We start from the raw sequence: 24,923 nt of genomic DNA on the forward strand, positions 1-24,923 counted from the left end.
TATGCTACAGGATATTTTTTCTTTGTGATAGGCACAGTGTGCTAAAAGAGACTGCACCCTTAGTGGCACTGGCCTTGTGAACAAGCACAGAAGTTTTTCTAGCTTTTGTTCTATCTCAGTTGAGTGCGTCCCTCTTTTTTCTTGTTTGTATGCAAATTACTCATGGGTCTCTCTCTAACCAATCTATTAAAATAAAAGGAGTGCATATGTGTTATTTAGTGTTGTATGGGACTGTGTCTGTGCGTGCACTGTGTGGCTAAAAGTATGTGGACACCCCTACTAATTATTGCATTGAGGTGTTTAAGTCACACCCATTGCTAGCAGGTGCACAAAGCCATGAAATCTTCATAGACAAAGACTTGCAGTACAATGGGTCATAAAAACTCAGTAACTTTAATGGTGGCACTGTCAAAAGATACCCCTCTGCCATAGGTTAGTTTGTGAAAATTCTGCCCTACTTGAGCTGACTTGAGCAAACTGTAAGTGTTATTGTGAAGTAGAAGCATTTAGGAGTAACAGCAGTCCAGCCACAAAGTGGTAAAGTTGCAGAACCCAAGCAGATTGTATATTTCATTCAGATGTTTTGCTTATAGAACATTGTGCACAGGATGTATATTGTGTATACAAAAAGAACTATTTAAATGTATTACAATATTTTTTGCATGCAAAACGGTTTATTTGGTTTTAAACTGAGAGAAAGTTCATGTTTGTGTGCAGCTGTTCTCTGGGTTAAAAGCTCATTGACTGATGAGGATATCTCCCACAGCTTTATTGGTTGACTGTGACGTGCTTCATGGGCCTATCAACAAAAAGTGTTATTTTTTTGGTCATGTACTGCTAGGTGGATTTAGATTGTCCCCATGTCCCCAGTCACAGGGTATAAATATAATAGGGAATGTGCAGGATGGTTGGGAGCACTGTAATATGTTTAAGATAAAGGACCCAATTTACTAACCTGTCAGCAAACAAGGCCCGCAGCTAGGGGACATGTGTGCCACCAAATGGGGCTAATGGGTAGCAGCATTTATTACACAGGCAAATGCTTGTATAGCTCCTCCCGCATACACGCCATGAATCCAAGCGGATACACGCCACAAGTTCTCTGCTTAGTACCTCCTTCCTACCCAGAGTGCTCATACAGCGATAGATCAAGTCGCTACACTCCCCAAGGTACACAAATAAATACGCCACTGCAAGGTGTTAAAAAAAAGGTAAAAACAATGTTTATTGATATCATTAAAATAACAAAGAACAGCAGACATGGATGACTTCCAAATATGGGTCCTTACTGATGCATTTCGCGCCCACTAGAGTAGCTTAGCCATGGACTTTTTTTAACACCTTGCAGTGTTGTATTTATTTGTTTACTTTGGGATGTTTAGCTCCTCCCCCTGCTCTCATGTAAGCAATCTTGTGAAAGCAGGGCTTGTCAATCATCCTGGATAAATGAGTCCTACAAAGGGATTAAACACAGTTAAATTCAGCAATGCACTACTGAGACCCTTGTCAAGAGGTATACATTACAAACAAAAGGCTTTTATTTTTGTTGCATCTAGAAGAGGGAAAAATGTATTACAGAATTATTGATTTATTTTTATTTGTTGTTTTTTTAAATTGTTCCTGTGCAGACAAAAACAAATGTTTGTGGGAGTGTCCGTTCTCACCAATTGAGCTTGAGAATTGTCTTTATCATCCAGTAAGTCTTTTGTTCCTAGGGATGTGTTGTGCACAGATACACACTTCAAAATAAATGACTCTAACTTCCCTTATTTCATTAATAATAATAATTTAAACATGTTTATATACAATTGCATTGTAATATAAACTGAGCAGTGATTTGCCATTCACAGGTTCTAAATTGGAAAGCTTACAAGCGACCCACAAGAGTTTCTCTATGGCAGGTGTCTATGTAAACAATTCACTGCGAATGGTGCATGTAGTAGCCAGTATAAAAGATGAGTTAACAGTTGGTTGTGAGCCAGGATCTGTGCTCTCTGCACAGGTAGCTACTGTTAACCACTCCTCATTCATTTCCTTTAGTCACAACCTGAAGTGGCAGAACGCCACTAATCTCTTAGCAGAAGTCAAATGCTGTAAACAAACTAATTAAAGGGAAATAGAAGGATTTTCATATCAGTTGTTAAATTAAAATCCTATTAAAGTTTTCACAATAAAAACTATAGTTGTAATTACAGAATGATACAAATATAGCTATTAGCCAGTCAACACAAAGCAGCAACACATATTGGGATAATATCTAGCAGGCCTTTCTGCCAACATGTTAACTGCAAACATTGTTGTTATTTAATTTGTTTGGGAAACACAGTATCCAAAGGGAGTTACTTCACTGTATTTCCCAAATAATACAGTAAAAATATATATCTTGCAAAGTCGCAGAATATTACCTTTCATTTTTAAAGTTCAGAGGCATTGTATAAATACACATGTGCTTTACCACTCTTTAGCTTGGTTCAAAGATGCAGGTGATTGCTGTTTTAAGTCTTAATTTGACCTAGAAGGATATGACCCTCTCATATGAAAATGAGGGGTATCTCGGCTCCTTAGGATACAATCCCTTAGCATGTAAGGCTACAAACCCAGCTGTTTGTAGATCACCTTCATGAGAGCTGATTTACAACAGTACAACTCCTGGCAGGGCCTTCAACCCATTTGTTCCCTATATATGTTACCTTGCATATCATACCTATGTTTATAGCGCTGTGAAATCTGTTGGCGTCCTACAAATAACTGATCATAATAATAATAATGTGACAAATAGTGATCACCTGCCACACTGGTCACCCAGGGTTTTTTAATGAAGGATTATTTCAGGGTCTCTAGCTCCCTCTCTGGGCAACACAACATTTCATTTTAAAGAGAGGAGGAATCCCTTCAGTTTGAAGATGATTAGCATGGCAGTAAAAATGAGCTTCAAAAAAAGATGCAAGTGTTTAATAAGCAGTAGGGAGAACCTTTAGACTCTCTAGAGGCAGCATAAACCACCCACAGTATCCATTAAATGAATGTTGGTATTACTACCTTTAAAATGAAGGGCAATCAAGTTGTTTACTAGGTGACTTAAGGGCAGGTGACACTTCTTTTGAAAGAGACAAGGCAAATGTTTTAAACAAGGAGGTCATGTACTTAGGTGGCTATTGGGTGATCACCATGGCAGTGTACGTATCTTATAAAACCATAGGCAATGCAAGTGGATGTGGTATATCTCCCCTATATTACCTTTTAAAATACATAGAAACCCCTTATATGAGAACAGCAAGCTATAATACAAATGAGCAGTCTATATAGGTAGAGCTGCCAGTTGGTTGTCATAACAGTGACAAATACCTCACAGCAATTTTCTAATGTCGGTAATTCTAAATAGGCACCTTCTCCCCCCCCACCCCCCCCCACCCCCATCACATGCTTATATTCAAATCTTGATTTATTAAACAACTCACGAATATAAAAATAATTCCGGATTCATTTTTGGTTTCTTCCAAAGCTTTTGTGCCAACTTCATCAATGGGTATCCCTGTAAAGTCACAAAGCTCAAAAACTTACATTCAATATTCCAGTGATTAAACAGGTTTTCCTCAGCCAGATAGTGCTTCAAAGTGCATTTAGTACGCGCTACACTCAAGATACATAGCAGTCAAGATATTAAATGAGACTTCCAGAAGCTATGAGTATTTTGAGTGTCACCGTTCTGACTCGTTCATTCTTAAAGGGACAGGAAAGTGACTGGATGCTACCATGTGCACGATGCCACTGTAAGTGAGAAAGTAAATGCACAGTATCAATTCATGCTATCTCTACTCTGTGGCAATGGGTATCCAGGAAATCATTCCTATTGAAGACAACAGCTTCAGGATGTATCACTCCCAGCTTACTTTTGAGAAGCCTGCAAGAGAGGGGGCTGGCACAAGATGACAAAGTAGAGTGATTTTCATTTCATATACAAAAACAAAGCATCCATATTTTAAATGACACAGTATAATAAATAGCTTAAAGGTAATGCATTAAATTTGATGCATTATTTCCATCTATCTTTAATCCAACAGTATTTTAAAGGGATATAAAAGTGCAAAAAGAAAATGCTCTAAAATGTTAGATAAATTTAGTATTGCTGGAGCGGCAGCCATATTTGGTAGTTTCATTGTGTTCTGCTCCAGATTTCCAGTTATTCAGCTAAAATATCCTTAAATATATAATCATCGGCTTCAACAACTACAGATATCAGATGAATACAAGAAATATGTTTTACCTAAGCCTTTATTTCATGGTTGTCTGTCTGGAATGATGATCTGGAGCTACTTTTAAGGCTGCAGCCTTATGGCTAACTCACGGGCTGGACATGAGTGCACAATACACTAACAGACACACTTGGTCTTTGCCTTTTCAAGTTATTATATATTCATAGTGCTTGCAGAATGGAGCCCAATACAATTGTTTTGTTGGAGGAAAGTTGTAAAATCCTAATTGAACACTTCTCACAGCTTGAGATACACTTGGCCGTAGCCTTGATACAAGGTGATGAGGAGCAGTGAGACATTGCAAGGATCAGTACATATGGGACTATTCTAGAGGATACACATCAGATTGGGAGGTCCAATTAAAGCAGATAGGCTTATTGAGGAGAGAGAGCATGGTACAGTCAGAGCACTGCAAAGACTCAGGCCTGATTACAGCCCCAACATCCCTTCTCACGCTTTTTAGTGCTCCTGCAGATTTCCAACCAGTTTAAAAGGAAGTGTTCAAGCCCTCTAAACAAGCAGGGACTCCTTCGTCAAGACACCCTCAACTAGCTAAGATGGCTATAAGGAGTTTCCCTTTGCGGTCCAGGATGCTGATACGAGAGGATAATGAGAAGACGTGGCACTATTAAGAAAGCAGACAAGGCTCAACTCAGACTCAGAGGTCCTGTACAAAGATGCGCCTGGCACTGGGTGACTGTTTTACAACAATACTACTACATTTTACATTAGAGGCAAGCAGGGTTAAAGGGACACTGAACCCAAATTTTTTCTTTTGTGATTCAGATAGAGCATGCAATTTTAAGCAACTTTCTAATTTACTCCTATTAGCAAATTTTCTTCATTCTCTTGGTATCTTTATTTCAAAAGCAAGAATGTAAGTTTAGATGCTGGCCCATTTTTGGTGAACAACCTGGGCTGTTCTTGCTGATTGGTGGATACATTCACCTACGAATAAACAAGTGCTGTCCAGAGTTCTGAACCTAAAATTGTCTGGCTTCTTAGCTTAGATTCCTTCTTTTTCAAATAAAGATAGCAAGAGAACGAAGAAAAATTAATAATAGGAATAAATTATAAAGTTGATTAAAATTGCAGGCTCTAATGTTATCCAGAACATCCCATTGATTCTTAGAGCAAAGGATGTTATCTCATTTAATACCGCCCTACGAACATTTATTTGGTAGAATAGAAAACCAAGAATCTCGCTAGCCAAATCAACTTTACCCAGAAACATGGGAGGCTTATCTCTCCCCGATCTTCGTTTATACAATCAAGTATTTCTAGCACGAATTGTAGCAGACTGGCTTACTAATAGTAATTATATAATAAATGGAGAACTAGAGAGCAGTATAGTATATCCATTCTCACTAATAGCTCTGATACATTGTAATGGAAAATGATACCTTTAGAATTAAAAAGGAAAAGATCTATATATAATCCAATCTGCATGTGGAGAAAAACCTGTCTTTTGCTCCATACTAAATCTGAGACTTCAAAATATACCACAATAGTAAATAATCCACAATTTCCGGTAGGAATCCATTCCACCCTATTCTCTAATTGGGCAACGTTAGGCTTGGTAAAGCTCGAACAACTTTTGGACTTTGAAAGGAGATGTATTAGGTCATTTGACTCCCTGAGGCAGGAGTTTCATATTCCTAACCAAAACTTTTTTGCGTATCTCCAGGTGAGACACTTTGCTCTCAAACAGATAAATGATTATGGCTGGGACTGGTCACTAGGAGAGATGGAAAATTGGCTAATTTTAGTCAAAAATGGGCTCACCTCAATTTCATTCATATATCAAACTCTGACTTCATCTAATGGGCCTGACACAATAGAAAAACTCCATGCTAAGTGGTCATTATTGCTTACACAGGATGATCTAGATCCAGCTCTTTTTACATACTCAATCCAAGAGGTCTCTAGAGTAACTCTATCTGCATCTTGGAGGGAGTCCCATATAAGACTCCTCTATATGACTTATTTTACCCCAGAAAAGGGTTTCAAGTGCAGGAATATGGGGTTTAATAAATGCCCAAAATGCTCACTCAGCGCCGCCAGCCTTTTGCATATGATATGGGACTGTCCTAAAATTCATAACTTTTGGCTTAAAGTACAATATTGGCTTAATAAAATAGTCAAGGTGCCTTCTGTTAAATTCTCCCCTAGGAGGATTGTTTTTTTTGCTGATAATTCTCGAAGAATATATGATAATAATAATAATAATAATAATAATAATAAAAAAAATTATAAATATGGTTATTCTAGCCGTTAGATATTTGATTTAAAAAAAATGGAAAATAAAAACAACGCCAAGCATTACTGAAGTTAAAAACTGCCTAAAGAAGCAATGCATTATTGAACAACTAGATACCAACTTACAAAATGATAAAGATGTAAAGAGCTTCTTCTCTAATTGGACCCAATTTATTAAAGCCCTCTCCCCGAGTGAGATTGAATATATAATTTACCCCTTCAAAGATACGGAACTGATTCTATTAGGGATTTGGTAATATAATATATCTACTGGAACGTGCGGGACAGGGGAGAGGTGGGGGACGAGGGAGAGAGTGAGGGATAACTCTTCTATCCTTTTTTTTTTTTTCTCAATTTTTTTGTTTTGTTTTGTTTTGTCTTGTTTTGTTTTGTTTTTTGTTTATTTTAAGCCAAACAGACAATTGCACATCACGCTTTTGTTCGTTTAGGTTTGCTCAAGTCATTCAATGATAGAATCTTAGTATTGTTTATTTAGGGAAAAAAAAGCCAAGAAAGAGACATGTGACCAGATAATGTTAGCAATGATACATGGAATAATTTACTTTTTTTTTTTGTTTCTGTATATACTTGATTTTCTTCTTAATCTGTGTTTATTACCTTTACCCCTTCTACCCTGCGAGGTGAAGGGACAGAGATCTTTTTAATTTGTTATATCTCTTTTTTGTGTAAATAAAAAAAAAAAATTAAAAAAAAAAATTGCAGGCTCTATCTGAATCACGAAAGTAAAAATTTGGGTTCAGTGTCCCTTTAAGACATGTGGAACTTATGTCTGCGTGTGAGGAGTGGCATAGATTAATTAGCCCTAAGTACTCTTGTCCAATACCTACATGATGCTCTTGGCTTAACTGTAGACTGGATCTCCTCTCTAAGATTCACTACTATGTCTTATTGGACTTAAAACACATTTGTAAGTTAGATCTGAAGTAGGTTTAATTTACGGTCACACATCATAAGTAGTGAGCTTTTCATAGTTATTTGATAGCAAGAGCACTTGTTACTTAATGGACACAAAAGTTGATGAATAAAGTTGTCTATATGAACTTAGCTTTTACCGCAGTATATCTTTGTCACTGGCTCTCTTTATTAGCAGATAAGAAATATCCAAGGTATTACTGTAATAAGTGGCAGTTACGGGGGGCAATGTAGCAGTATTTCGTAGTGTGTCACTGTTCATTTGCTCTATATGATTGCATTAGATGTTAGATATTTGCAAACTGCATTGAAATCTGTTTGTACTTTGTCTTTACCTCAGTAAGATTTTTGTATATGATGCCAAAAATAAGGAGTAGGGTTAAGTCGTGCCAGCTACCCTTGAGTATATTTATTTATTATCTTCTATTATATCACTCAATCTTTAGAAAGGTAATAATAATATATGCTTTCTGTCCCAATTTAAGACAGACTTAAATATATAGTTAGTAAGTTAGAGCTGTTTCTAATTTGTTCTATTCATTCATGCCGGGAACAGCCCCTCCCTCATAGTATAATAAAAGTCTGCTGTAAGCTTGAGACTCACCATCCTATTTCCGCTTCTTTTGCGTTCCTTAAAAGCCCTGCTGCTGTTTCACCGAATTATTACTATTCATAGTATTTTGGTGTTTCTCCTACAGAGCAATCCAAGTACATGACCCAGCTGTTTAGAAACCCTGCACTAACTTACTTCAAAATGAAGTTTAAGGAACAGCTGTCCTTGAACGTCAATTTCTCTTTGTACCTAAGTATTCTTCAACAAGAAATTTGAAATCTAGCTGTGGCAGTCTAGTCTATATTATCTTCTCTAAAAGCATGAGCATTATTGGTACATTTTCACACCATATATCTTCTCATTAAATGATCTTGCAGTCTGTGCCTGTTTCACATCTCATAATTAATTAGATTTTTTTAAGCTCCATATGCCAAGTGTGAAACAGTACTGGTACATTTTGTTGTTGTTGCAGACACATTTGTTATTTCTTGTTTTTTTTTATTTAACACCTGCAGAACATAGTCACTTTATGTGCATCCATGTTAGTGTAAAATGGTAAATGGCACTTCATGCAAACCTTTATTAAAATGGAGAAAATACAGTTATTAATAAACATCATTTGTAAAAATGAATTTACTATATTGGAGGCATAGATTAATGTACATATTAAAGTTACATAAAATGCCTGTATGTAATGCACTTTTTTTCAAAATTAAAGTGAATGTAAAGTGCGCATCCTGACTAACGTTACCCTTAACGTCTATGAAAAATAAATAGTAGTTTCATTCATCGTTTTTCATTTTTTTGTTATATAGCTTTTATTTTTATTTTTTACCTTGTCTCCCGTTATTTGGATCCTCCACCCGGCACGCGCGCCTACTTATTCTCAGTTTGACGTCCTAATAACCAATCAAGTCTGACGTAACTACTCCTTTCTGCGCCTGCATTCTTATGTTCACTGACGTTTTACTTTTACACTTGTGCACATTTCGCGCATGCGCAGTAGTTTTACTTTACGGAGCCCTGTCATTTCTGAATTACTGTACCGCTCGGTAAGTAAATCAGTATTCTATAATGTCAGCTTATTTTGCAAACCGATATTGCTTGAATTCATATTTCTTCACATCATACCTTAAAAGTTTAGTTTCAAGATACACTTACAATCGATGTGTATTTTATTTTTAAATGGCGTTATAATGGGCTGGGGTAGCAGATCGTTTCCTTCTCTTCTCAACGATAGTATTCATTGAATGTATTGATTCAATGAATACTATGGTTGATTGACAGCGGAAACAGCATTTCACGCATGCGCAATTGGAAATGAAAACGAGAGCGCGCATTGACGAGACGTAAACAGCGGGTGGGACCGCTGTATACGTGAGATGGCTCAAAACAAGGAAGTAAACTGTGGTAGGAGCAGGTACAGTGAATCGTCAATATTTCGACTAAGAAATAAACAACATATTACTAATTTTTGGAAAAATGTATAGTGGTGGTTAGGTTAATATCATGATTGCCTACAGGAATATGTGTTCAAAACAAGGAAAATTGACAATCACTTTAAGCATGCTAAATAAAGGCCTCGTTCTTATTCTTTGTAAAATGGAGAATGGCACCTCTTACATGCCTCTACTAAGGTGGACACTTTTGTGCACAAACAAGATTAACAGGCATGGCAGTGCACAAGCCAATAATTGCCTGTCTAGGCTCCAAGACTAGCCCTTAAATAGCACATGAGGTGTCACCCTCAAAGGGACATAATACTCATATGCTAAATCACTTGAAAATGATGCAGCATAACTGTAAAAAGCTGAAATGAAAATATCAGCTGAACATCTCTGTAAAAAAAGGAAGATATTTTACCTCAAAATTTCTTCAGCTCACCAGAGTGAGTGCTCTGTGAACAGTTAGAGTTGCTGTAAAGCTGCAAGTTGGAAACAAACAAACAACAAAAAACAATAGCCAATGCATTGTTTTGCTGTGATCTCATGATATTTAACTTAAAGGGACAGTAAACACTAAATAAATGCTAGATAGGATGATGCGTTCAAAGAAAATATTAGCCTCAGAATAGCATGTAGATGCATTTTTTAAAGTTTCATTACCTGTTTAAATATTGACAAAATAAGTGTAAAGTTTTAATGTATATAAAACAATGAGAGCTGCCATGTTGTAACTTAGGTTACCTTCTCTGCTGTGGCCAATTAGGGACAAGTATAAATAGGTCACTAGAGTGTGTAGCCAATGGCTGTGTGGAATATAATAATGTTTTGCACTTCTATTTCTAATAGGAACTGAAAAGCTCACAATTTAAGAATGAAATTACAGGAAAAGGGGACAAAATAAATAATGAAAGCATATTGCAGAGTTCTTTATATATATATATATATATATATATATATATATATATATATATTACATAGAGATGTTCAGGTGATATTTTCTAGTCAGCTTTCAAGTGCTTCAACATTTGGGTATCATGTCCCTTTAAGTACACTAAAGAGCATTTTTTTTTTTTTTTTTTTAAACTTACTTTATATTTCAAAATGCTTTCAAATAGCATGCTGGGGCTGTACGATTTTAACATACTATTGATATTTTTGTTCCTTTAAACACTGAGCTCCAGATATGCCTGAAATTGACTGATCCTTAGTTGGGTACCATTCAGCATTTAACCAATGAGCTATGTCTTTAAATTCAATATGTACTCACAGCCCTATCTTACCAGAATCCATGTCCAAAAATGGGCACAGCAATAGTGAATAGACTGTGTTACTCACTTGAAATGATGCACGTGGTAGAGGTTACTGATACCCCTATATCTTACTGTAAATATTTCACATTCCAGTGTTCTGCACATAGCAAAATATGTTCTAAGTATTTCTAAATAGATATTCGGACATATATATATATATATATATATATATATAAACACCTATATATCTATACATATATATATACATACTGTGTGTGTATATATATATATATATATATATATTATCCAATTAGCACGTGTTCCAGCACTCCAGCTTCAACTAATAATGAAGCACCTGGGTGCAATCCTCAATGGATTGTAGATAAGAGCTAGGAAAGGGAGGGCACTCTCAGGATTTATATACATCAAAGTTAGTTTATTGTTTATAACAACAACGTTAGAAAGTCATAAGGATAGGTCGAAGTTTCGGCTTACATAGAAGCCTTCATCAAGACAGATGAACAAATGTTAAACGAAGAAGAAAAAATAACAGATTTAAAAACACAAAACACAGCATCAATACGTAATCCCACCACCAAATTGTTTGCAGGCAGAAAAATAAACCCACAAATAATGAAAATAAACATAGAAAAAATACAAATAAAAATGAAAATAAAAATAAGGCAAACCCATACACATAGCGCTAGGAGATACAACAATACAGTCCCTCCAATACTCTCAATCTGCTCTGGATATACACTGGTGGGGTATATATTATAATCTTAGCAAGCAAACAAAGCATATGTAACCCAATTGTAGGTAAAACACCATACGGCTGCACAGTTTATGTGTTATGCAAAGTCCGGTATACGCTGGCCTGCCATATACATAAAAGACCCTTCAAAAGAGACTAGCAAGTCCCCATACCTCATTAGAAACCACCTCAGACTCTGAGACCATATACAGTTGTTCTAATGTTTCAAAGCATATAGGTGCACCATACATAATACATTATACATTTAGCAACGAAAAGGCACTATATCACTTCCTGATGCTCATTTATCTCGCATCTGACAACCTGACATTGCGTGCAGTAGTCACGCTGGACCCTACCTTCAAAGAAAACCACAACCACGTATACAAGTATGTGCACATCTTAGTATTGCACTCGTAACACTTTCAAAAGACTCAACTAGGTCTACAGTCATGTGCACACCTTAGTATTGCACTAGTACCCCCTAAGTATATACACATGTACCTTACCAGCATTTGACAGTAGTTACAACCTTGCAAATCCACACTGCCGTTAATATGTGCCCCACATGGTATAAGCTCAATAGGTAGTCTAACTTTCCAGTCCACAAATATAGATTAAACTCGGGCACTATGTAAGCAGACCACACTATAGCAAGATTATTGTCCCATGTCAGCTGCATGTCTTATGCGTTACACACCCACCGTTAACAACGTGTGGCGCCCACAGCCCTAGCAAAAACATAACCCCCATGTTTTGGGCCACAATATTAAGAAGCAGACAAATTATATTACCTCACAACGGCGACTTGCAGCCGCACACAACACCACCAGCAAAACAGAATGCCATTAACAGAAACCGGAAACTATTTAAGCCCTGATCACCAGGCTCTCATTGGTTGGCAATAGGGGTGTGTTGAAAACACACCTGTAGCAGCTGTATCAACTACAGAGAAGTGCAGACAGTGCTGGATACTCTAATTAACTCAATTATAACCATGTTCAGCTGCTACAACAACAGCAGACACTATGGATGCTTAGAATTGGCAAGTGCCACAGATGTAAATAACATAGTAGATAAAGAATGGAAGCCATAATAAACCAGAGGTAACTGCATTCAGCTACTGTATAAACCAGAGTATACAACAAAATAAGGATGGGATCGCATATTCTCATTGTAATGCAGAGCAAATAAACGTTCCTCAAACGACCATAAATACATAGTCAAAGACATGACTAACAGTGTACAGATGTGAAAACCCAGAAATGAATGTTCCACAAACGACCATAAATATATACACTATGGATGCTTAGAATTGGCAAGTGCCACAGATGTAAATAACATAGTAGATAAGGAATGGAAGCCATAATAAACCAGAGGTAACTGCATTCAGCTACTGTATAAACCAGAGTATACAACAAAATAAGGATGGGATCGCATATTCTCATTATAATGCAGAGCAAATTAACGTTCCTCAAACGACCATAAATACATAGTCAAAGACATGACTAATAGTGTACAGATGTGAAAACCCAGAAATTAACGTTCCACAAACGACCATAAATACATACACTATGGATGCTTAGAATTGGCAAGTGCCACAGATGTAAATAACATAGTAGATAAAGAATGGAAGCCATAATAAACCAGAGGTAACTGCATTCAGCTACTGTATAAACCAGAGAATACAACAAAATAAGGATGGGATCGCATATTCTCATTATAATACAGAGCAAATTAACGTTCCTAAAACGACCATAAATACATAATCAAAGACATGACTAACAGTATACAGATGTGGAAACCCAAAACCAATATATGGGGTCCATCAGCCATTAGACACACCTCAAGTGGATGTCCGACTAGGAGGGGGGAGTATGCAGAACCAACACTAGAGGATATATAATAGTAGAACGAACCATATGACAGCACACACCAAGGTAGCACCCCAAAGTGTCAACACACTACGCATCATTTAGTTTTGAAATGGGTAACCCATCCAGTGTAACATCCCAGCAGAGAGGGGGACAAGAGAGAAAAAAAAGAAAAAAAAAATCATATTACAAGATATTGGAAGAAGTAGGGACTACTATTCATAGACAATGTCAAGAACAATATATTATTAAATGCATAATCAACTTAATAGAACACGGAATAATGTAACTGCATATTAAGTCCATGTGGGCTGAGTGTGTTCAGCCGATAGATCCACCGGCTTTCACAGCATAATAGTTCCTTATGCCTGTTGCCACCCCTTCTGGGGGGGATCACCATGTCAATGAGCATTGCTTTCAAGGATGACACAGAATGATTGTGTTCTAGAAAGTGGCGTGCCACAGGCTGGTCCGCACTGCCATCACTGCCCTGATTGCACTTTTATGATTGGCAAGCCTCTCCCTGAAGGTAGTGGTGGTCTTACCAACATAATACCGGCCACAAGGGCAAGTCAAAAAGTATACCACAAACTGAGAAGTACAAGTTAGGCGATGCCTGATCTGGTAGGTCTTATTCGTATGGGGATGGTGAAACTTAGAACCAGTTAGCAGCAAGTTACATGTGACACAATTACCACACTTGAAACATCCTGGCTTGGCATTAGCCAGTCAGGTTTGGGGTTTCTTCCACGGGTCCGTTTTCATCAGCATGGATCAAAGATTCTGGTTGCTCCTATGCACCACTCTTGGTGGTGATGATCCAGCAAAAGGCAAAGAGTGGTCATCCCTTATTAGGTGCCAGTTCTGGCGAACAATATCACCAATTTTATTTGATACTGGGCTGTATGAGGTCACAAAATTTAATTTATTATCATTTTCACCCGTCTTTGGTTTCCTTTCAATCAATGAAGATTGGTTCAAATGAGACACTTCCTTGAGAACCTGCTCCACTAGTCCTGGGCTGTACCCTCTCTCTATGAATTTCATCTTCATATCCTGTAGCTGCTTAGCCTGATTCATGAGATCGGAGTTATTTCGTATAACTCTCAACAGTTGTGATTTGATGATGCCCGTTTTTAATTGTCTGGGGTGGAAGCTGTTACTTTGTAAGAGGGTGTTCCGGTCTGTCGGTTTAGAATACAAGGTAGTATTCAATCTACATCCATTCTTTGTTATTGTTTTGAAGATGCACAGGTCCAAGAAGTGGACTTTTGAATCCAACCGAGAGTTCAGCTGTGTTGAGTTGATTGATCCATAGATCCAATTCCATTTGAGTACCACCCCAAACAACAAACAGGTCGTCAATGTAGCGTTTGTACAACAGAACTTGAGGATTACGGTCAAGGAAGATGTATTTCTCCTCAAACCAGGCCATAAAGAGATTGGCGTATGATGGCACCATGCTTGATCCCATGGCCGTCCCGACCATTTGTAGGTAGTACTTATCTTCAAATCGAAAATAGTTATGCGTCAATACCATTAGGAGCCAATCTAGGAACACCTCAATTGGAGGACCATCATACTCTGTACTCGCCACTAAAAAGCTTCTGACAGCCTCTATCCCTAGCTCATGCGGGATAATAGTATACAGACTATTCACATCTAGGGTTACCAAGATGCAGTGAGCAGGAAATGTGACATTTTGTACCATCCGTATCAATTGTATTGAATCTAGTAGAAAGGCCTCTGTGTTTCTCACTATGCCCTGGAGATGAAAATCTATGTATATTGATACATTCTGGAACAAAGACCCGACCACTGAGACTATAGGTCTTCCAGGGGGTTTCGTCAGATCTTTGTGGATTTTCGGGATCGTGTATATGATCAGATATTTCGGGTGGTCAACTGTCAGGAAATCCAAAGTAGTATCATCTATATAGTTATTATTGTAAGCCACTTGTAGACTGGTATCCAGCATCATTTTGTATGCTTGAGTGGGATTGAATGTTAGACGTTGATATGTGGTAGTGTCATTCAACTAGGTTAACAGTTCAGATCTGTAATACGTGTAGTCCATAACGACCACCGCCCCACCCTTGTCAGCTGGGCGTATGATTATGGTATCATCAGACTTGAGTCTCTCCAGGGCATCAAGTTCCAGTTTATTCAAGTTTTTCCGACCAGAGGTCACATCCTTACAGGCGTGTTCTATGTCCCGGACACAGATATTTGTGAATGTTCGAATAGTCAGATGGGTTGTCTTGGGTTAAAAGCTTGAAGGTCGTGACAGAGAAGGTTTAGGTCCTGTAGGAGGAGAATGCTTAAAGTGATCTTTTAACTTTAAAGTACGTTGAAATCTGTGGATGTCTACCAAGTAGTCAAAAGTATTGGTCTTTGGAGTGGGGACAAAACTTAACCCTCTACTGAGGATATTGATTTCATAGTTGTCCAACGGTCTACTGCTGATATTAATGACCACACCCTCCTTTTTGTTCAATTTCTTGGTGGTTTTCTTCCACATGCCTCCTCTGCGAGTAGCTGGCCTGCGTCTTTTTTCTTTGAAGCCTCCTCGTTTTTTGGCGGTACGGTGGTCCGTCTTTTGGATCTTGTAAGCACCCTGTCCTTGAACTGTGCACTGCGTGTGGTTCCAGTAGCATTGTCTGACCCACTGGATTCTCCTCCACTGGTGTCCACTGTGTTTGCCATGGAATTCGCACTCCGTTCATATCGTCTACGCCTGTAGGAATTTTGTTTACCTGAGAGCCATTGGTACACCCTCTTCTCCCTATAATCCATTTCAACAGTATTTAGTTTTTTATTTTTGAAGCTGATAAGTTCTTTTTTGTATTTGTCAAGTTGTGTGGTCAGTTTGTTAATCCAATCTTCATTGGTATCTTCTCTCAGTATTCTCTCTTTAGATAAGGTTAATGTGGTCAATTCGTCTACTACTAATTTCTTTAGACGAGTCACCTCCTCAATGACTAGGAGGATCCAGTCCAATGAACATTTGTTCGCTATGTAGCACCACTTGCGGCAGAATTCTATATTGTTTCTACCAATAGTTGGCGAGTTTCTTACCCTAAATCCTCGAGGGATCATTCTCCTCTTGAAGTAGTCCATGAGGTAGTTGGCATGTAATTTGTAGTCCACCTCTTTTCTCCTCAGGTTCAATATTTTGTAATAGATATTTAATGGCATCTCCTCAACTGTCTCTGATTCACATAGTTCCAGGATGCGTGCCGCATCTTCATCTGTGAATGCAAATATGCCTTCTTCCACGGCTACTCCTACCTGGCCGCCATATGAGAGACCACTAGCCTGTGGTAATTCATCCATATTGAGTTAACCATATATAGGAGGTTACTGAGATGTTGCAATCAACGTTAGAAAGTCATAAGGATATATATATATGTATAGATATGTATTGTACCAAAATACCATCAGATATATGTAGAAATATGTATTTATGTGCAGAACATTGGAATGTGAAATATTCATATTTTCATATCGGGTTAGAGCACATGAGAATTTAAGATCGGGTTTGCACACTAGTAGGGTGTTTTTTGCTCCATTTACTTCTTTGGGGGAATAGGTTATCACATGAATAATATTGTAAATTCGGCTTTTTGCAATTGTCGGGTTAGTGCGAGAGTGATAGCGTTTTACTTTAAACTCGTAATACAAGCGCAACCCTACGCACTAAATAGCGCTCCACTCGTAATCTGGCCCTTAGTGTTTAAAGGGACAGTCTAGTCAAAATTAAACTTTAATCATTCAGATAGGGCATACAACTTTAAACAACTTTCCAATTTACTTTTATCATTAAATTTGCTTTGTTCTTTTGGTATTCTTTGTTGAAAGCTAAACATAGGTAGGCTCATATACAAATTTCTAAGCCCTTAAAGGCTGCCTCTTATCTCAGTACATTTTGACAGATTTCAACAGCTAGACAGCACTAGTTCATGTGTGCCTGAACATTGTGTTCACTCCCGTAGAGTTACCTAGGAGTCAGCACTGTTTGGCTAAAATGCAAGTCTGCAGAGGCTTAGATACAAGGTCATTACAGAGATAAAAAGTATAATAATATAAAATTGGTGGTTATGCAAAACTGGGGAATGGGTAATAAAGGGATTATCTATCTTTTTAAACAATACAAATTCTGAAATAGAATGTCCCGTTAATCTATCTATCTAATAATCTAATATGTCACTTTCTTTCTAGCAAATACACACACACATATATATCATACATAAACTTTAAATCATAAACATACACTGTTCATGTATTAAGGAGGGATTCTACTGTATAATTTGTTTCCCCTAATGTGTTCCAAATTACATTTTATATTTGCTGCAGAGTATTAAATGTATGGGTTGTTGTCCCTTCATGTTTATTTTTGTATTTATATTTTAAATGGACAGTCTATTCAAAATGAAACTTTCATGATTCAGATAGGGCATGCAATTTTAAACAACTTTCCAATTGACTTTTATCATTACATTTGCTTTGTTCCCTTGGTGGTATTTTTTAAAAGCTAAACCTAGCTAGGCTCAAACTGATTTCTAAACTGTTAAAACCTGCCACTTAGTTCAGAGCATTTTGAAAGTTTTTCACAGTTAGACAGTACTAGTTCATGTGTGTTATATAGATAACATTGTGCTCACTCCTGTAGAGTTATTTAGGATTCTGCACTGATAGGCTAAACTGCAAGTCTGTCAAAAGAACTGAAATAAAAGGGCAGTTTGCAGAGGCTTAGATACAAGATAATCACAGAGGTTAAAAGTATATTAAAGGGACAGTCTAGTCCAAACAAAACTTTCCCGATTCAGATAAGGCATTTAATTTTAAACAATTTTCCAATTTACTTTTATCACCAATTTTTCTTTGTTCTCTTGATATTCTTAGTTGAAAGCTTAACTTAGGAAGTTCATATGCTAATTTCTTAGACCTTGAAGGCCGCCTCTTAAGAATGCATTTTAACAGGCTTTTCACCACTAGAGGGTGTTAGTTCATGTTTTTCATATAGATAACACTGTGCTCGTGCACGTGAAGTTACCTGGGAGCCATCACTGATTGGCTAAACTGCAAGTCTGTCAAAAGAACAAATAAAGGGGCAGTCTGCAGAGGCTTAGATACAAGATAATCACAGAGGTAAAAAATATATAAATATAACTGTGTTGGTTATGTAAAACTAGGGAATGGGTAAACAAGGGATTATCTATCTTTTAAAACAATAACAATTCTGGTGCAGACTGTCCCTTTAATATAACTGTGTTGGTTATGCAAAACAGGGGAATGGGTAATAAAGGAATTATCTATCTTTTTAAACAATAATAACTTTAATTTCAAAATTGGCAAAAACAGTTAACAGCTATTCATTTTGTGTTCAAATGCTAAACTGCTGCTGAACCCATGAATAATTTTCAAGCTAAAAGTGAAGCATAAAATCCATATGTATTTAGTTAGGTTATACCACTTTTTTTTTTTTATATATTAAAGGGACATGAAACCCCAAAAATATTTTGTGATTCAAACAGAGCATACAATTAAAAAAAAAAAAACTTTCCTATTTACTTCTTTTATCAAATTTGCTTCTTTCTCATGGTATTCTTTGTTGAAGTTGTGTCTGGAGAACAACATGGCAGGAAATAGTGCTGCAATCTAGTGCTCTTGCCAATGGAGAACATTCTTGCAAAACTGCTGTATTCCAGACATATGCATGATCCTGAGCTTATGTCCCTGATTTTCAACAAAATATTCTAAGAGAACAAAGAAAATGCGATAATAGAAGTAAATTAGAAAGTTGTTTAAAATTGCATTTTCTATCTGAATCATGAAAGAAAAAAAATTGAGTTTCTTTTCCCTTTAATGGCTTCATTTTTAGAAAATTTTGCAGATTTCTCCAAAAAATGTAAGAAAAATTGAACTACTGAATATATCATAAAGTGTATTAGCAAATACAATTTGCAAAACTTTAAAATGTGTGTGCAGATTAAGTTTCATTTTTTTGTTCACAAAATATCATTTGCTTGTTTACATTATTTTGGTCAGTGTAGCAGTGAACTTCATTATTTACAGCACAAAGGTACACTTGGCATTTATTCATGTGTTTTCAAGATATCTAACAGCAATTCCAAAGCAATAAAAAATAGATACATGATGAATAGTTATATCATATTATCATACTGGTAGATTTGTTTTAGTTAAACAATAAAAAACTAAAACATCTCTGAATTAATTAGGGATTATATATATTACAAGTTAAAAGCTGCCCGCTCACTAGTATCAACTAATTAATAGTTTAATATTTATTTTAGTTAGTTTAGTTAGTATTGTGTTAGTTCTGACAGTACCAGTCATAATGTTTGGACTGTTACTGGTACAAATCAGATATTGAAGCTGTAGAAAAAGTAGACTCTCATGACAATTTAAACGGTTAAAATACCCTTGACATTAAAAAATAAAAAATAAAAAGGTTGCGTCATTGCTGATTTTGATACTAACAGGAAACACCTGTATGTTTATAGCCAGGCCTAAAAATGCATTAAATTGTTTACAAATCAATTCCTGACCTTTATTTTGTTGTTTTGAAATAAAAAAAATAAAAAAATTTGTTTAAAAAGATAGATAATCCCTTTATTTACCTTTCCCCAGTTTTGCATAACCAACACTGTTATAGGAATACACTTTTTACCTCTGTGATTAATTTGTAGCTAAGCTTCTGCTGACTGCCTCTTTATCTCAGATCTTTTGACAGACTTGCATTTCAGGTAATTAGTGCTGACTTTTAAATAACTCCACGTGCATGAGCACAATGTTATCTATATGAAACACATGAACTAACGCCCTCTAGCTTTGAACAACTGTCAAATGCATTCAGATAAGAGGCAGCCTTCAAGGGCTTAGAAATTAGCATATGAGCCTACCTAGGTTTAGCTTTAAACTAAGAATACCAAGAGAACAAGCAAATTTGATGATAAAAGGAAATTGGAAAATTGTTTAAAATGACAAGCTCTATCTGAATCATGAGTTTAATTTTGACTAGCCTGTCCCTTTAATGACTAATTGCTCACTAGCTGATAAGCAGAACTCCACCCTCTTCATTGGTTCAATGACACACATAAAAACGTTATATATATATATTAATCCTAAAGCCCGTTTACACAGACCATTTTTTTGCAGTACGGCAGTCCCACCCCTTGCTCTTTCTTTCTCCCTCTCTTTTGCTCTCTCTCTCCCCCTCTCTCTTTTGTTCTCTCTTCCCCTCTCTTTTGCGCTCTCTCTCCCCCTCTATTTCGCTCTCTCTACCCCCCTCTTTTGCTCTCTCTCTCTCCCCCTCTCTTTTGCACTCTCTCCCCCTCTCTTTTGCTCTCTCTTTCTCCCCCTCTATTTTGCTCTCTCTCCTCTCTTTTGCTCTCTCACCCTCTCTTTTGCTCTCTCTCTCCCCCCTCTCTTTTACGCTCTCTCTCGCCCCTTTCTTTTGCTCTTTTTCTCCCCCTCTCTTTTGCTCCTTCTCTCCCCTCTCTTTTGCTTTCTCTTCCCTCTCTTTTGTTCTCTCTCCCTTCTCTTTTGATCTCTCTCCCCCTCTTTGCCCTCCTTTCCCTCTCTTTTGTTCTCTCTCCCTTCTCTTTTGATCTCTCTCCCCCTATTTTGCTCTCCTTTCCCTCTCTTTTGCTCTCTCTCCCTTCTCTTTTGCTCTCTCTCCCCCTCTTTTTTGCTCTTTCTCCCACCTCTCTTTTTCTCTCTCTTCCCTTCTCTGTTGCTCTCTCTTTTCCCTCCTCTCTGTTGCTCTCTCACAGCCATGGCCGCTCCCGCCCAGCCCCACCACGCCCACCCGGCCCCATCCCTGTCATGCCCGCCCCTGTCATGCCCAGCCAGCCCCGCCCCATCATGCTTTTAGTTTGTTGAAGGCAGGTGTGTTTGACCTCGCGCAGTCTCTACTGTGCATGACAGCTTCGAACAAACACACTTGGCCTTTTATATTATAGGATATATATATATCATGGTAAAGGAACATCTGTTTTACAAAAATTACTAAACATTTAAAAAAGGGCATCTTTTTATATGCACCAAAGAAAAAATATATATATTTAATGTCCCTTTATCCCATATATTTTTTTATTTGTGCCAATTTATTGTGTTTTAGAAAACTACGTTGAGGGAACATATTAGTCAAAATTAAACTTTCACGGTACAGTTGCAGCATGCAGGTTTAAGAGACCTTTTAAATGGACACTAAATACTAAAATACATTTCCTGCACCTCCCTATGTTACACTGTAGGTATCTGAAGGAGACTTGCTGCACATGTGCAAACACATCAGCACTGGAATATAGTGAAAGATAGGTTTCAACATGGAGGTACCAATGACTAGAGGGAGGTGGGGAATAACCTTAATACTATGTATTGAATGTTTAATGTCCCGTTACTTTCCTTTTATTTTTAAACTGACTTTGTTCCTCTTAGTATTATTTGTTGAAAAAGCATACACAGGTAGGCTCAGGAGCAGCAATGCACTAGTAGGAACTAGATGCTGATTGGTTGTTATTGGCTCACCAGATGTGTTCAGGTAGCTTTTGGCAGTGCATTGCTGCTATGAAGTTGCATGGGGTTAAATGCATAATTGTATGCAAACAATAGTGAATATAGATAGATATATATAATTTAATTAATTAATTGATTTAATTAATTTAATTAATTAATATTTTTAAATGCTTATTATGCTGTATTTAAATATACTATGGAAGTACATATTTAATGCTTTTCATGTCTTACTTTTGCAGTTTAATGACATTGGAAGCTTTGAAACTGTTTGGCAAGTAAAGTTCTACAACTACCACAAAAGAGAACACTGTCAGTGGGGAAACTGCTTCAGCAGCATTGAGTACGAGTGTAAACCTAATGAGACTCGTAGTCTGATGTGGATCAATAAAGAGATGTTTCATTAGACGCTCCAGAAGCCATTCATGCTGGACAATCTTCGAAAACGCTCTTACCAGCAAAAGGCCTATACAAAGAAACCACTAAACACAATGTAAATAACATATCACAAGCTGCAAATGCTTCCACACCTCAACAAGTGTGTTTATTGTTCATTTAAAATTACATTTCAATTTGTATACATATGTTTATATATTTTGTGTAAGTTTTTAATTGTGTTGTTGAAATTGTATTATTTTGTAAGAATTATTATTTTTTAATAGCTAAACGTCATTCCTCGTTGTATTTTAATTTGCTAAACCAGTATTTAAATAATGTTTCTTTCATATAGAAAAAAACTAAACTGTGAAAAAGTGTGAAAGTAGCAGATTTTTTTTAATTTTAAATTGGTCTGCCTTTGCTTAAAAGGTTGAAATGAATTTGTGACTATATTAACTGTTTTGGTAAACTCTTATTGTTGTTTTCCAAATTGTGTGTTGTGCTTTTTTTATGGGGTTGAAAGAAAAACAAAAAAATATTAAAGAGGTTATGAAGTAAATTATATATATATACAAAACACGGAAGGGATCTGCACTCTCATACCGGACCGGGTACACATCCCATGACCCTGCAACATGCTCAGCCCTGGGTGCCACTGGCACTCACAGGAAGATGTGCTGTTCCCAGAGCCACAGGCAGTTAACTCCAGACAGGTCTGGGTGCAGGAACCATAGGGAAAATTACAAAACAAATTAATACAACACACAGAGAAAACCTAGCACTCACTTACAAGCTCTCAGCTAAGATTTTAAAGCAAAAATGGAAAGGTTAGTCACCGCATCTGGCCAAATGGGACAAGCCTAGGTACCTCGTCAAGGTCCTTTCCAATACCGGAGACCCTAAAACAGCCACACAATGCAAGCTTTCAAATCCAAACAAACTGGGAACAAGAGAAAGGGTGCACAGGCATATGTAATCACCCTAGACATATACAAAACCACGGAAGGGAACTGCACCCTCATACCGGACCGGGTACACATCCTATGACCCTGCAACATGCTCAGCCCTGGGTGCCACTGGCACTCACAGGAAGCTGTGCTGTCCGCAGAGCCACAGGCAGTTAACACCAGACAGGTCTTGGTGCAAGAACCATAGGGAGAATTACAAAACAAATTAATACAACACACAGAGAAAACCCAGCACTCACTCACAAGCTCTCAGCTAAGATTTAAAAGCAAAAATGGAAAGGTTAGTTACCGCATCTGGCCAAATGGGACAAGCCCAGGTACCTCGTCAAGGTCCTTTCCAATACCTGGGACCCTAAAACAGCCACACAATGCAAGCTTTCAAATCCAAAGTTGTTTGCTTTTAAATCTTAGCTGAGAGCTTGTAAGTGAGTGCTGGGTTTTCTCTGTGTGTTGTATTAATTTGTTTTGTAATTTTCCCTATGGTTCTTGCACCCAGACTTGTCTGGGGTTAACTGCCTGTGGCTCTGGGGATAACACAGCTTCCTGTGACTGCCAGTGGCACCCAGGGCTGAGCATGTTGCAGGGTCATGGGATGTGTACCCGGGCCGGTATGAGAGTGCAGTTCCCTTCCGTGTTTTGTATATGTCTAGGGTGATTACATATGCCTTTGCACCCTTCCCTTGTTCACAGTTTCTTTGGATTTGAAAGCTTGCATTGTGTGGCCGGTTTTAGGGTCCCAGGTATTGGAAAGGACCTTGACGAGGTACCTGGGCTTGTCCAATTTGGCCAGATGCGGTAACTAACCTTTCCATTTTTGCTTTTAAATCTTAGCTGAGAGCTTGTACAAAGAGTAGGACAAGCGCACTGGGGGTGCTCCTAGTGCAGTATGTTCCAACTGAATAGTTTATAAGGTATATAAGGTGAGGAGTAGTGAGAAAGCACTCACTTGAATCTACCTCAAATGGTATGAGGTATATAAATAGCACTGATAGTAAGATGTTCTCCGAACAAACTTTCTTACTCCTTAAACTCGTCACTGAGTGTCAATCCTAGTCTCCTGTGTAAGTCCAATTGCGCTGTATTCCGTTGTTGTTACCTCTCCATAAACCCACAGTGATTGAGCTCTGTGTCTGTAGCACACCATTGAAGGAGTCTACTTGAGAATGGTAGCGGAATATCAAGGGATAGTGAGCCGTGTAAGTTAAAACATATGTTTATTGCAGTAAATTTTTATTACCATATATCAGCACCAGTTCCATAAAAAATCATCAACAATGACAATAAAACATAAAAATGGATGTAATCAGTACCCAGTAAAGGGGTAGTTTATCGTCCCAAATTTTGAAGGTACCACATCCTGCCGTGGAATTGGGGGGGAATTGGAACAGAGCGATCAACTCCACATTTACCTAAACATGTAACCTTTATCCCACCGTGGGGGGGGGAATGGTTAGGTTCCCAGCAGCGGTTGCGGCACCCGGGAACAACATTGGAATAGAGTGATCAACTCCACATTTCCCTAAACATGTAACCTTTTTACTGTTCCAATATCCATGCCCCCCCCCCCCCCCCCCACGGCGGAATGTGGTACCTTCCGATTTTGGGACGCTAAACTACCCCTTTACCCAGTACCCACATATAAAAGTGCATAAAGCAGAGCTAGGCAAGTAAAAAGGAGCGTGAACGTTATCAGCACTAAATGTGCTTGTTCTCAC

General features: G+C 37.6%; 1 protein-coding gene across 1 annotated transcript in view; it reads left to right on the forward strand.

Annotated features, from left to right (window-relative positions):
- CNRIP1 (cannabinoid receptor interacting protein 1) overlaps nt 1-22,730 on the forward strand; it is a 44,629-nt gene extending 21,899 nt beyond the window's left edge. The window contains exon 3 of the mRNA XM_053709323.1: nt 22,105-22,730. Coding sequence (XP_053565298.1) covers nt 22,105-22,269 — 165 coding nt within the window. The 3' untranslated portion in view covers nt 22,270-22,730. The remainder of the gene's footprint in view (nt 1-22,104) is intronic.
- The last annotated feature ends 2,193 nt before the right edge of the window (nt 22,731-24,923 follow it).

This window comes from Bombina bombina, chromosome 4 (genome assembly GCF_027579735.1).
Source record: "Bombina bombina isolate aBomBom1 chromosome 4, aBomBom1.pri, whole genome shotgun sequence".
Classification (NCBI taxonomy): Eukaryota; Metazoa; Chordata; class Amphibia; order Anura; family Bombinatoridae; genus Bombina; species Bombina bombina.